General features: G+C 36.9%; 1 protein-coding gene across 3 annotated transcripts; it reads right to left on the bottom strand.

The window, feature by feature from the left end:
- Nucleotides 1-7,196: 7,196 nt before the first annotated feature.
- On the bottom strand, nt 7,197-13,623 carry LOC121887294 (parvalbumin-like EF-hand-containing protein). 3 transcript variants are annotated; one of them, XM_042398023.1, is made up of 6 exons: nt 13,174-13,623; nt 11,259-11,411; nt 11,001-11,126; nt 10,718-10,853; nt 8,662-8,777; nt 7,197-7,678 (listed from the first exon to the last, which is right to left on the bottom strand). In XM_042398023.1, the coding sequence occupies exons 3-6, from the start codon at nt 11,104-11,106 to the stop codon at nt 7,635-7,637; spliced, it is 402 nt and encodes a 133-aa protein (XP_042253957.1). In that variant the 5' UTR covers nt 11,107-11,126; nt 11,259-11,411; nt 13,174-13,623; the 3' UTR covers nt 7,197-7,634. The 3 variants fall into 3 exon arrangements, with proteins under 3 accessions (XP_042253957.1, XP_042253955.1, XP_042253956.1); XM_042398021.1 differs by lacking the exon at nt 11,259-11,411; XM_042398022.1 differs by lacking the exon at nt 13,174-13,623 and having other exon boundaries at nt 11,259-11,470.
- Between the last annotated feature and the right edge of the window lie 261 nt (nt 13,624-13,884).

The following is a 13,884-nucleotide window of genomic DNA, read 5'->3' as shown; positions in this document are numbered from 1 at the left end:
ATGAGATTTTGTTGACGATAGGAAAAATATAGAAAATCACCAGCATTGTGAGCTTGCTAGCATTAGCATTTGGTTTAAAGCACAGCTGTGAGGCCCAGCTGAGGGAAAGATGACCCTTCACCCAAATTTAGCCCAGTTTCTAACTTGTTTTGACCTGCAAATCACCAAAAACATGTTTACTGGGAAGACTTTAGAGTGTATCATACAATCAGTCTCCAGCTGAGTTGAAGTGGAGTTTCTTGTTATTGTATAATAGAACATGTTGACAAGGGACAAGACTGCAATTGAGTTGGCCACTTGCTTAAAATATCCTGTTTCCCCGCCCTAAATAGATGGTCAGAGCACTGCTGGCAGTGGCCATGTTCTATTCTGACATTTACTGAGACTATTTTCTCTCTTTGAGTCTGTCTGTACTGTATGTCTGCGTGTGTTTGACTGTGGAAGGTAAAAAAAACCCCACAAATATTTGAAACTGAAATTGTATTTAGTTTAAGAAACTTAACTTATTTTGTCTTTGTTCTTGCCTCCCAATTATTTTTTAAAGCACACAAGTGTACTTTTTACTTTTATGTTTTAAAAAGATGCCACACTGTGATCAGAACACCGTGTGTGCTCTACTAAACTTTCAGTGCCTTTTTAATGTGAATCAGTAGTTTGGATAAATGCATTGTGAGGTGAATCAGGATGTTTCCATAACAACAACACAAACGAGGATGTTAGCTGCCTTTTCTCTGTTTGGATTTTGGGACTTGTCACCGAGGACTCGTCTTAAGGAATCCGCTCGTTCAGCCACCACACCTGGACTACTCTCTGAGCCACGACAATGAAGGGTCAAGGTTCAAGGGATTTATTATCACCACTTATCTAAAACTTCACTAACATCTTCAATAACACAGATTTACTGTCTGTATATTTAAACTAATAAGAAAAATATCTTTATTTCATTACTAGCAGTGACAACATACTGTATGTATGTGATGGAGGGAAGAAAAGAAAACCAAAGACTGCAAATCAGGGAATATACTGTATGTGTGTATATTTAAACATTTGCTTTTTGTATAATACTGAATCAGTATATATTCAGATTCAAGTGATCCAGTCGTCTGAAATACTGGGTCGTATTTTTACAGAAGGTATCTGGGGAAAAGGGGAAACCTTTATAGTGCAATTTCTGACTTTTGTTTTTGACCTTTTTACAATCTGTATAAAAGGAAACTGTGATTTTATCTCTGTTGGTTTGTGATTATTTCTTGGTTCATCAGCAAAACTTACAGGTGCCAGAGTTTTGTATAATTTCCTAAAAAGGGGCTGATAAAATTGGCACACTTCCAATTAATTAATTACAACTAACTGATAGTGTAAACGAGTTTAAAGGTGCAAAAATGTGAAACTTTTGAGACTACAGGAAGGTATAGAAATTGAGTAGTTTGAGCAGAAATCATCCATTGTTTGTAACCTGAACTGTCTCAGAGCTTTGTCTTTATTTCCCCTTTCTTTAGTGCCAAAATATAAATAGTTTTCTCAGGAAGCATGCGAACAAATGTATGACCTCTAAAATAAAATGTCACTGAAACTTTCTTCTGTCACAAAGTTCAACAGGAAACAGGAACACAGATGCTATAAAAGTTGAAGGCTGTTACTGAATGTGTTTATTTGTTTTAAACCAGAGTGCTGCCTTAGTGAGATTATGTAGTCAGGTGGCGGTTGTGAGCTATTGCCTCCTCTATAATTTTAGCAGACAAAAACACACTCAGATCAAGCATAAATCATTAGTTTTGGACACACAGCAGCTTGTGGCAAACTGCACTGATAACAACAGTCCCTTAACTGTTGATCCACAGTCAGGAGGAGGAAGAGCCTTCTGTAGGGAGGGTGGATCTGGTATGCAGGGCCTCTCTTATCTTTCATACTCTATAATGGCACTATGGAGCACAGATGAGCTCCTCGGTTTCTTCTCCATCTTAACCAAGTCTGAGGCCTCTGTGAGGTGGGTAATGGAGACACATAGAGTCCAGATTTGTGTGTGTGTGTGTGTGTGTGTGTGTGTGTGTGTGTGGTCAGGGTGGGGGCTGCATTAGGGAGTTACCGAAGCCATGAGTCAGGCTTTGCAGCGCTGCCAAAATGTCTGGCAGCAGGATGTTACAATTACATGCTGCAGTTGGTAGTATGAAGCCTCCGGCCTGCAAGACAAGGCCTTGTACAGACCGGAGTATGAGCAGATGGATGTCGTAATGGGAACAAATGATCAGTTTGTATGATGTGAAAAATTTGCATAGGTTTCCCATCAAAGCATGAAGCTGTCAGTGCAAAACAAACAGCTCAACTCAACTTGACGTTTCCAGTGGATGATGCAGGAGGTGGGAATATTATATAAACTGAAATGTTTTCAGCAGGGGTGTAAAGTAACTAAGTACATTTACCCAAGAACTGTCCTTAAGTATAATTTTGAGGTACTTTACTAGAGTATTTCCATTTTATGCTACTTTATACTTCCACTCCACTACATTTCAGAGGGAAATATTGTACTTTCTACTCCACTACATTTATTTTGCAGCTTTAGTTACTTTTCAGATGAAGATTTGACACAATGGATAATATAACAAGCTTTTAAAATACAACACATTGTTAAAGATGAAACCAGTGGTTTCCAACCTTTTTGGCTTTTGACGTCTTACAAAAAGCAGTGTGTAGTCGGGGTCACATTTCACATGTCTATGAGTTGTTAACAGCTCCACCAAATAGTGATTTTTCCCTCTAAACTTCTCACATGCTTTCATTTCAATAAATGTTCAAATGATCCAATATTTCAGCAAAAATCAAAGATTAGAGAAAAACTGAAAACAGATTTGTGTATCAGAACTTTGTTTTTTCTTCTTTCCTCTCCCATTAATCATCTCACGACCCCTCAGATTTATCTGCTGACCCTTTGGAGGGACCTGACCCCTAAGTTGGAAACCACTGGACTAAACTAGCTAACTGTATATAAAGTAGTTGAAACTAGCTCCACCTCCAGCAGCTACAACAGTAACATGCTGCTCTAACACTGATGCTTCACTATTAATAATCTAATGATGTCATATATAATAATATATCAGTCAGAGGGACCAAACCACTACTTTTACTGCAATACTTTAACTACATCAAGCTCATAATACTTATGTACTTTTACTGCAATACTTTACATCAAGCTCGTAATACTTATGTACTTTTACTGTAGGAGGATTTTTCATGCAGGACTTTTACTTGTAATGGAGTATTTTTACAATGTTGTATTAGTACATTTAGTTAAGTAAAGGATCTGAATACTTCTTCCACCGCTTGATTTCAGGATTAAACATATTAAATCATCTTCAAGTCATCAGTTTGTTAAAAATACCTACTACAGGACATTTTAAAAGTTTACCTAAAACCCAAGATGCCATTTAAAAAAAACTTCCAAACATTTCATATTGGCAAAATAAATAAAAGCCATTTTCTACAATATCAAGTTCAGGTTCAAATACCTATAAAAATACTATTTTAACAACTACACCAGAGCTGCAGCATGTGTTTGCATTAAGATTAGAACATTTGCATCATCCTGAGCTCATTCTGCTGTTATTATAGCCTTTTAAAAAACAGTTTGGCAAGCTGTACAGGGATCAGATATAATATGGAAAGCGGCTGTTCACATTTCTATTCATGACACAAAAGGTTAATGTAAGATCTAGCCTTATAAAGCCTGAACATAATGTAGAGTTATTAACTGCTGACCCTCAGTGGTGACTACAAGTAAGTGCACCTCACCTCTGTAATCCATCTCCATCAGTATCTGCAGGCTGGATTATGGCGTCTGTCTGCTGATCAGAGAGTGTTTTTAATAGCTTGAATATATATATATATATATATATATATATATATATATATTTTTGTCCTTTTGAATCTGCATATTCAAGGCTCCAGATTCAATATTTAGTTTTATTGTCATTATGCAGGACAGAATCGCACAATGGTTTACAGTTGTAGCCCCCTCAACACTACAAACACAGAAAATGTATTAACGAACACTAAAATATTTTAAATTATAATGGAATAAAACAATAAAAACGGGGGGAAAAACAGAACAAAGTATTAAAAGTAGCACTAAAAGATGAAATTTTAAACAAGGAAAAACTATACATATGTAATGCTTTTAATAATAATAATAAACATATATTGCACATTGTGTATTGCAAAACACAATTACACTGTTGTTAAAGTCTTCTGTCCACTCAAAAATGTATTTTTCATCTTGTCCTTTCATATGTTTGAGCTTGACTGTGTAGAATGAGTTTGGCGATTGAGTTGGTGATGATGTCTTTGTTGTTTTATAAGGAAACTTTTCTACGCCATTTATTGATACCTTTTTTTTTTCCCCAATTCACAGTGCAGCCCAGTTGGTGATGGTAATGCACCATTATGTTGTTTACCAACCACCAATAAACCTCAAGAAGAAGAAACAGCAACAGCAGCAGCTGTAGTAGCAGCAGCAGTAGTAATAGTAGTAAAAGTAGTAAGGTTAGTAGATTAATATAGAGGGAACACGTTAAAAGTATTGTGGATACGTCCAAAAAAAGTTATAAATGTGATGAGATGCCTTGCAGAGTTGGACTGGGGAGCTGATGTAACATCTTTGAATATATATATATATATATATATGTGTGTGTGTATGTGTGTATATATATATATGTAGTGCTAATTAGATCAAGGCTGGATTATGGGAGTGTTGTCTATGCATCTGCAGCAAAAACTGTGCTTTGAAGATTAGATGTGATCCAGGCCCGGGCCCTCAGATTGTGCGTAGGAGCAGCAAGAACATCACCTGTGTGTGTGCTTTACAAGTTGAGACAGGAGTAATGCTGCTGTGTTTACTCAGGAAACAACTCAGAGTGAACTATTGGATGAATTTGAGAAGGCACGGAGATTATCACCCAACTAAAAAAGTGCTACAGGCCTGCCGAGAACGGGAAGGGATAGAAAAGTCAAGTTTTACCTGGACAGGAGATGCAGCAGCAGGTGTATGGAATGACCTACAACCCCTGTGTGGGTACTAGAACCATTGGTGGTAGATTTAGAGTTACTCCAAGTTAAGACAAGGAAGAGCAGTGCAGATTTAGTGAGTGAGTTACATAGTTATACAGAAAATAAATACACAGAGTATGAACAGGTGTTTACGGACAGATGAAAAGATCCAATAACAGACAACACCGCTTCTGCAGTTGCAGTTCCTGGCCAACAAGTTGCAATATTCAAACAGACATCAAACTTCTTGAGTGTATACGGTTGAGTTGTACACCAATTTGACGGCTTTAGAGTGGGTTGAACAAGCCAAACCCAACAGATCTGTTGCTTACAGGCTCTCAGGGGGGGCCCCGCGGAGGCCCCTGTGCAGGGATCCCCGGGCGTTCCCCCTTGAGCCTTCAGTATAAAATATCGCTAGAACATTAAACAAATGTATAAATCTGCACAAAAAAATGAAAAACATTGAAGAAATATCTTAAAATTACCTAATTTAAATAAAGGCTTGTTTTATACAGTATTCTTTTGTAAATATAATTATAGAGAATTATCCAGTTTATCCTTAAGGCCGCCCAATCAAAGCACAGATTTCTGGATGTAAAACATAAAAAAATTACATAAAATTATATTCAAATTATCCTCCTTTAATATGCATTAAAGGTATCTTGAGAGCTTTAGGCTTTAATTGTATGAGAATATCTCATCTATTTAAGGTAAATTACTGGTAAATATTGGTTTTATACTGTACAAAAAAATAGGATCATGCGAAAATGGCTCACAAAAACATAATTTTAATAATCATTACTTCATATAAACATTATTTGTAAGTAATTACAAGCAACTATCCAATATATCTACAGACTTTTCCAATTAATGTATGAGATTTAATGTATATAAACAGTATTTGACAATAATTACAAGCAACTATCCAATATATCTACAGACTTTTCCAATTAATGTATGAAATTTAATGTATATAAACAGTATTTGAGAATAATTACAAGCAAATATCCAATATATCCGTCTGACCCTCTTCTTGAAACGTCTGACACTCTAAATTTTTGATTCCTGTTGCGCTGCCCCCATGAAAATCGACTGAGATTCTTCAAGTCAGTGTTTAATTTGTTTATTTATTCATTTACTCTTAAGGTTTATTTATTTTATGTTTAAAGTGGAATACAGTAGCCAGTTAGCACAGTTGCTATCAATAATTACTGTTATTATTAGTGACTTAACTTACTCTGACTACTTAAAAGAATGATATCAATGAAAGCTAAAATGTTAATATGACATGAGACACAGTCAGGCTGCTAGCCGCTGATGCTAACTCTACCTGCTGCTAACTGGGTTTGCATGTGATTAACGTTATAACTTGAGTCCTGCATCAGACACAGTGATGAGAATCACCACATTCAGAGTTCAGACACTGACAGAGACCCCAATTTGTAAAAAAAAACACAGTACATTTGCAAGCAGAAAAAAGACAAGTAAGGTTCTGAGATGAAGAGCAAGAGACAGAGACAGCAGCAAAAACAAAACAAAGCAGAGCGAGGAGATGAAACAGCGAATGAACGGAGAAACATTTCTAATTGTCTTGAATTTTGTTGTCAGTAAAACTTCATGAAGTCAGTTCAGATCTATCAGTGAAAACCCAGTGTAGTAAATCATAACTCCCTTCAGTAGTTCATATGTTGATTGTGTGTATTAAATTGAAATAAGACCAAATCATTTCAACAAAATCATCACTTTCTGTGACGCCTCGGCAGATAGAAACTTATAATCCCAAATAAAAAGTGAGTTCTGAAAATCACCTGATCACAAAAACCCAATTTCAACACATGATTGGATTTTGATATTACATATTTAGAGTACATTAAGGGTGTCTGTTATTTTAACAAATAAAAGAGAACTGTACTGTATATCGGTTTTGCAACCTCAATAACTCACAACCGCTCAGACTGTAGATAGAAGCTGATAATTCTAAATATGTAAGTGTGTTTGTAAGAACTGCACAAGATTTTCATTGTCCAATATATTTATACAAATATTTATAAAACCCGCTCTTGGTTATATGCAAATCCCCCCATCAGGTCATTAGTTGAAGACAAAGGCGTATGGTTGGTTTCAGAAGTTTATTTCTTGCATTGATACACATTTGAATCAATCAAGCAACTAACTAATTATGATAGAATCAGTTGGTCATTGTGCCTTAAATAAAACTATTATGTAAATATCTGAATTATAACTAGTTTCTTTTATAGACACCCAAAACTGTCTGACAGATAATATGCATCTTTATCACAAAGAACATTTTATCTGTAAGTAAAAGAGATCATTTCATAATTTTAGCAGACAAACACACTCACATCAAGGGTTAATTACTTGTTTTGGACACTAGATGTTCAGCCAACTAAGTAACCATGTTTTTAACACACCTTTACCCAATCCCTTACTGATAACAACAGTCCTCACACTGCCTCCATCCTACATCGACAGGAGGAGGAAGAGGGGAAGGTAGATCTGGTTTGTCGGGCCTCTCATCTCTCACACTCTTTCTACAGTAACACTCTGGAGCTGCAGGTAAAACTACAAGACCTCTATTTCCTCGGTTTCTTCTCCATCTTCACCATGTCTGAGAACTCTGTGAGGCAGGGAGAGGGAGACACGTAGAGCCAGATGAGAGTGATGTAATCAAACAAAACTTCAACCAAGTTTCCATCCAAACTGAGCACAAATTTTAACCAAATGTCCAGAATATTTCCATCCACTGCTGTTTTGCAAATATCAGGAGTTGGTTCATCAATATAAACAGTCTGTGGCCATTAAATCATCGCAGAAGAAGAGAACACAATGAGATGACGTCATTAAAGGAGCAGCAGTTAAATTGTAATCGAAATATGACATTTCTGTTTGTTTCATGTATTAATTTGAGGACAGTTACAGTCTCCTCATCGCTCCACACAGATTTGAGGTTTTCATCTCTTCAGTGGAGCGTGAGTGATTTTTTTTTTTTTTTTTACACATTTTCAGCATTTACACTCGGTTTTTTATGTGGAAATTGAGTGTGACTGAACGTGTGGATGGAAACACACATATTGAGAAAAGTCTTGAGTGCATTTTCTTTGTCATAGCTGATTTTATTTTTTTAAATCCTTCCAGATATGATTTAAAACATATGAAAATACTCTTTGAATATCAGTTTGTGTCTGATGTGATTTTTCCACAAAATAAAATTACAATTACCTTGTTGAAATCTCTTAAAATTACGTCTCCGTCTGAGAATCTATGAATATGCTAATATGTTTCATTTCCAAAGTGAAAACAGTGTGTGCTATAACAGCATGTCCTGCTATTTTAACAACTGCAGTATGCGGATATTATGATTACAGCACATTTGAATCATGCTGAGCTCATCTGCTGCTGTTTATAGCTTTTAAAACCAGTCTGAGAAGATGTGCAGACATCAGAGAAATCAGCTGCTATCTTTGAATTTCTATTTAATGTACAAAAAAGTTTGATATATGCACCAGGCTCACACATGACGAGTTACTAACTGCTGACTCTCAGTGGTGATGACGGCTCATTGCATCAGCAGAGAGCATAAAATGTAAACAGGCCTTTCACCTCTGTAGTCGATCCGTCCGTCTCCATCTGTGTCCGCAGCCTGGATCAAGGACTCTGCCGCCTCATCAGAGAGGGGAGCTGACAGGGTTGCAGTCGGTACGATGGACAGAATGTACCTGTGGGAAAAATCATCTTTATCAGCTTAAATTTACTTTCTTTCACTTAATTATTTTCTGTTCTTTTTGTTGTTGTTGTTGTGTCTTTGGTTAGATTTTTGATTCTGACACAAGATTCTCAATGTTTCATAAGTCTTTTTATTCTGATCTGCTGCTACATTATGAACCGTCTAGACGTCTCAGTCTGCTACTTTCTGTCTCCAGAGTCAAAACTAAACATGAAGAAGCGGCGTTCAGTTTTTATGCTCCACATATCTGGAACAAACTCCCATAAAACTGAAGGTTAGTGCAACACTTAACACCTTTCTGTTTGCCACTGCCTTTTATTCAGTTGAATTTGGACTATTTATTCATATCTCACGCTACACTGTAATTTTTATACTCCAGTTTAATCATTTTTATTCTATTTGACCTTATTTTATAATTTCACTCTATTTTTCACTGCATTTTTTGTTTTATATGAAGCATTTTGAATTGCCTTGTTGTTGAAAGGTGTTACACAAATAAACTCACCTTGCCTTACTACTACTAACAGTAGTAATACTTTATAATATAGAGCAAAGTATAGCTTATAGAAAAAGAAGCTGCAATAATAAAATAAATTTAAAAAAGCATAACCAAGAGATTTAAACAAAATACCAAAACACCAAAATAAGCTAAAGTAGTAATTTTTTTTTTTTTTTTTTTTTTTTTTTTTACAAGAAATTTAAAAGAGGAAACTGTTTGCTCTGATTTCTACAGGCAGGTTAATCCAGAGTCTTGAGCACTTTTTGCAAACTACAGTATTTATTCATTTGCTCATTGGCTTTAAAATTGCCCAGTATTAATATCTTAATTTATATAGCACTTATGAAAGCAAAGTTACAAAGTGCTTCACATAAAATCACATAAAAACACAAAGCAATAAAAGTGCTAAATGAACAACATTTTTTTTTTAAAAAGCCAGTGAGACAAAAAAATAAAACAGAATAAAACAAGAATCTAGTTAAATCAGGGAAGGCGGTATAATAAAAGTACATCTTAAGCTTTGATTTAAAAGAACCTACACAGCTATTTTGTGCCTTGAGAGTCATTAAAAGAACCTTCACATCAATCCTAAAATGTCCTGGAAGACGACATAAAGAGGATAAAACAGGGGCAACGTGTTCAAACCTGTTTACACCTGTTAACAGTAATCCAGGTATGACGACATAAAAGCATGTAAAATAGTTTCTGTATCTGTCAAACAAATAGGTTGAATTCTGGCGACGTTCCTTAGCTAATAAAAGCATGTTTGTACAAGTTTTGTAATGTGCTGCCAAGATTTCTTGCAACAGGCTTAATGTATTCAGACAAGCAACCACTAGATGGCAGTATTTAAATGCATGTATTACTGGGGCCAATTACAAGGATTTCTGTTTGAGTTCAGTTCAATTGAAGGAAATTAGACATTAGACAATTAGACAGAACTCATACTGGGGTCAATGGACTTAACAGGGACATAATATATAAGCTATTTTAAAAAAAAAGAATTCTTAAAACAAACATTTAAAAGATAAGGCAGGCAATATTCCACAAATCCTATGAAAAGATCAACAATTCATTGATTAACCATCAATTAATCCTACAAAGAAGTATTGTGTGTGTGTGTCCAAAGCCTAATATTTCTTATTCCCCTGTGCAATAAAGTTTTAAAAACTATTAAAAACACATTGAAGAGCCACAATGGTCACTAAAGCATGTGTAGTACTCCGTGGCTGAAAGTAGTTTCCTCCTGTCTGAGTAATGTTTTCTAAAACACTACAGTGTCCAGCTGTTTTAGGAAATTACTTTCAAAAAAATTAAACTATATATTTGTGAGCCGATTTAAACAGTAAAGTAGAAAAAACATGTCCTCGTCATTAGATTTGGGAAGAAGAATATAGAATAACACCAGCCTTATCCTTTAAATGAGATCCTACTTGATCTCGTTCCACTCTATGTATCCGCTGCCGTCTTTGTCGAGCATCGTGAAGGCCTTCCTGATGGCCTCCTCTCTTTGCTCCGACGTCTGGAACTGCCTCATGTACTCCAGAAACCTGTTGTAGTTGAAGTTTCCTGCGCAGGATCACAAAGGATGACATCAGACAGTGAAATAATCATTATGACTCACACGTGAGGACACCTCTTCATTCATCACACAGGTCGATTTTAACGCACGACTGCCATCTCAAAACACACACACACACACAGACAGAGTGTCACCCTGCGTTCTCATCCCCCGTGGCATTCGGTCGATGTCCTGCTCTGTGAGTGAAGCGCCCATGGCCATGGCCACCTTCTTCACCTGCGGCCGAAAGTCGTCCTCCATGTTCTCCTGGTGTATCTGTACTGGATATCAGGAGACGAATATTCAGACAGTTCAACAGGGTAATATTGTAGTTTTTACTCATGAGATTTACATTCCAAACATGAGATAAACCATCATCTTTCCTTTCCTTCCTCCCTTTCTTTTCTTATCACCTCCTTTTTTCCTTCCTTCTTCTTTTCTTCTGTCCTTCCATCCTGATTTCCTTCTTTTATTTCTGTGTTCAGTCTTTGCTTCAGCCCTTTTTTTGCCCTCTTCTTTTAATCAGGGGTTTCTGCCTTTGTTAGTGGAGTTTTTCCTTCTCTGAACTGAAGGTCAAAGGATGGACAGACTACAGATTATAAAGTCCTCTGAGACAAATTTGTAATTTCGGGCTGTACAAATAAAACTGACTTGACTCCTTTGTCCTTCTTTTTTTTTTTTTACATCTTTTTCTTCTTTCAACTGATCTTAAATCATATAAAAATATTTAAATACAGAATAAAAGGTGTGAATAAACTTTACTTTTCTGTATGTATTGAATATAAGTATCATATTACATATTTTATGTAGTATTTAGACACTCACAGTCAATACATTCTACCGTTTATAAGATTACTCTTTCTGACTTGAATTGTACTTTGTTATCAAGTATTTCTCAACTACTCAACAAGTCCTCCAAATTAAACGACAAAATACGTCGTTTGACCATGTGACCCCAGAACTACACACGGGAGTGTTTTCTAATCTGACGCCCATATCGGCAGAAATCTGCAGAACAACATCATCTGTCTGTGTTTTCCAAAACCGTCACACATCACTGTTAAACAATAATATTATTTTATGATGTGACAACGCTGTGGTTAAAGTCTGGTTAGGTTGAGGGAAAAGATCATGGTTTGGGTTAAAATGATGGGTTAGGGTCTTGGGGTTGGAAACAGGGAACAAACAGCGGTCTCCTTTGGCAAAGTCGACTGTTGGGTTAATGCCTCCATCCACTCCTCCTCCGAATGAGGAAATCTTACCACTTACTGTATATATACGTCATCTGAACTGCACCAACTGTTCACTAGATGGCGTCTGTCACTCAAACATAACTATAAGTAACTTTTGGACGACCTACTGTGTCTTTTTTTCTTGGGAGGACAGTCTCAAATAGCTTCAGAGTTCGTATGGAAAGTAAGAAATGTTACAGCGACTGAGACCCATTTCCACGTACATATTGGCACGTCAGTATTGTATTAAGACATACTTGAAAAAACCTGAACTTATCCTTTAAAACAGCTGACAGAGTACCTGCTGATAGCCCTACAATGACTGACAGGGAGTTGTGTGCTGATGACAGCTGTTTCTAATGTCTTGAGGCACCGGGAGGCTTGATAATCATCTCTGGCACCTCTCCAAATCAATACAACCTCAATTACCTGGTTAAGTGATTAGTCATAGCTGGGTTACTCATGGGGGTAGGTCATGGATATTTTAGGTCCTAATCTTAATAATGTCAGTCAGCACTGATCTCTGAGGACAAGTCATTTCAGACCACAGCATTTGGGGATATTTTTGAAGGACTGTTAAGTAAGCTTTGGCATGTATGTAGTGAATTAGTTGAGTCAACAGCACACAGACTGCAGCAGAGTGGAGGGTGAAAACCGCCGATGTAGCTATCAAACATGGGGCTTGCAGAGTATTGCTGCGTCTCTAATGGTTGTTTCATCATCTTCCACTCTTTCCTTCAATTTCACACCATAATTTGCACTTCAAGAACTCTTTTATCAAGATGAATATGCGCTTTTCACTTTTTTTTCACTCATCATTGGCCAGAGGTTATAAAGACATACCAAAGATCAAACAAGCCCTCTCTGCTCTAAGCCCACACATACTAAAGAGAAAAAGCCAGAAATAGAATCCACAGTTTGTCTACAAGTTTGACAAATTAGCACCATGGTAGAAAAAGAGAAAACAAGACATCAGCTGAAGCATCTCTGAAAATATTGAAGATCGTTACCAGTTATTGACTCTACAGGCCAGTCACCAGGTCCATCCCATCTACCACTTCCCCCTTTTCAACATATCCTGTCCAGTCCTACTCACCAGTTTCAAGGTTTCCTGGTAGCGCTGACACCTCCCCTCTCTCTCTGTCCGTCTCTTATATACGGGAAGGATGCAGCCACCAGTGGCCTTGCACCTGTCTTCCTCTCCCCAGCGGAGCCATTCTCCATTAAAGCCTTGGCTCCTGCTGCTGCAGACAGGACGTGTCTCTCCAGATGTACTGGGACAAGACCCCACATTTGGCCTGCTGATGGGGTTGAAGTGGAGGACAGCCACTCTATGGTGGGGTTGAGGCAGAGGCCAGCTTTGGCACAGCGCTTGAAGATTATTCATAGTGTGCAGAGCATCCAGAGATTATCAGTGATATTTCTGCAGTGGAGGCTGTTGTGCAAGTTAACCAAGTCATTCCTGATGACACGAAATGAATCACCAACCATTCTGATAATTGATTATTCGTTTTGTATAATTTTAATGAGAAAAAATGAAAAAAAATCTCTGGTTCCAGCTTCTAAATGTGAATATTTTCTGGTTATGTTCGTCCTCTATGATAGTAAACTGAATATCTTTGGGTTGTGGACTGTTGGTCAGGACAAAAGTTGACATTTAGGGATGTCATCTTGTGCTTTGGGAAACAGTGATTGACATTTTTCACCATTTTCAGAGAAGAATGTCAATCAATAATGAAAATAATCTTTAGTTGCATCCCAACATTAATGCTGCAACATTTCTTAAATAACTGGTGATGGTGCAGCT

Source organism: Thunnus maccoyii, chromosome 20, assembly GCF_910596095.1.
Source record: "Thunnus maccoyii chromosome 20, fThuMac1.1, whole genome shotgun sequence".
NCBI lineage: Eukaryota > Metazoa > Chordata > Actinopteri > Scombriformes > Scombridae > Thunnus > Thunnus maccoyii.
Note: the sequence above shows the minus strand (reverse complement) of the source record. Positions and strands in the feature narration are given on the sequence as shown.

Bases quoted from the DNA above. Each gene is read 5' to 3' on its own strand.
- LOC121887294 (XM_042398023.1), bottom strand. From the start codon at position 11,106: ATGGAGGACGACTTTCGGCCGCAGGTGAAGAAGGTGGCCATGGCCATG. The intron at 8,778-10,717 runs GTAGGATCTCAT...TTTTTCCCACAG, and splicing joins ATAGAGTGGAACGAGATCAA to GTACATTCTGTCCATCGTAC. The intron at 7,679-8,661 runs GTGAAAGGCCTG...CCTGCCTCACAG, and splicing joins CGGACGGATCGACTACAGAG to AGTTCTCAGACATGGTGAAG.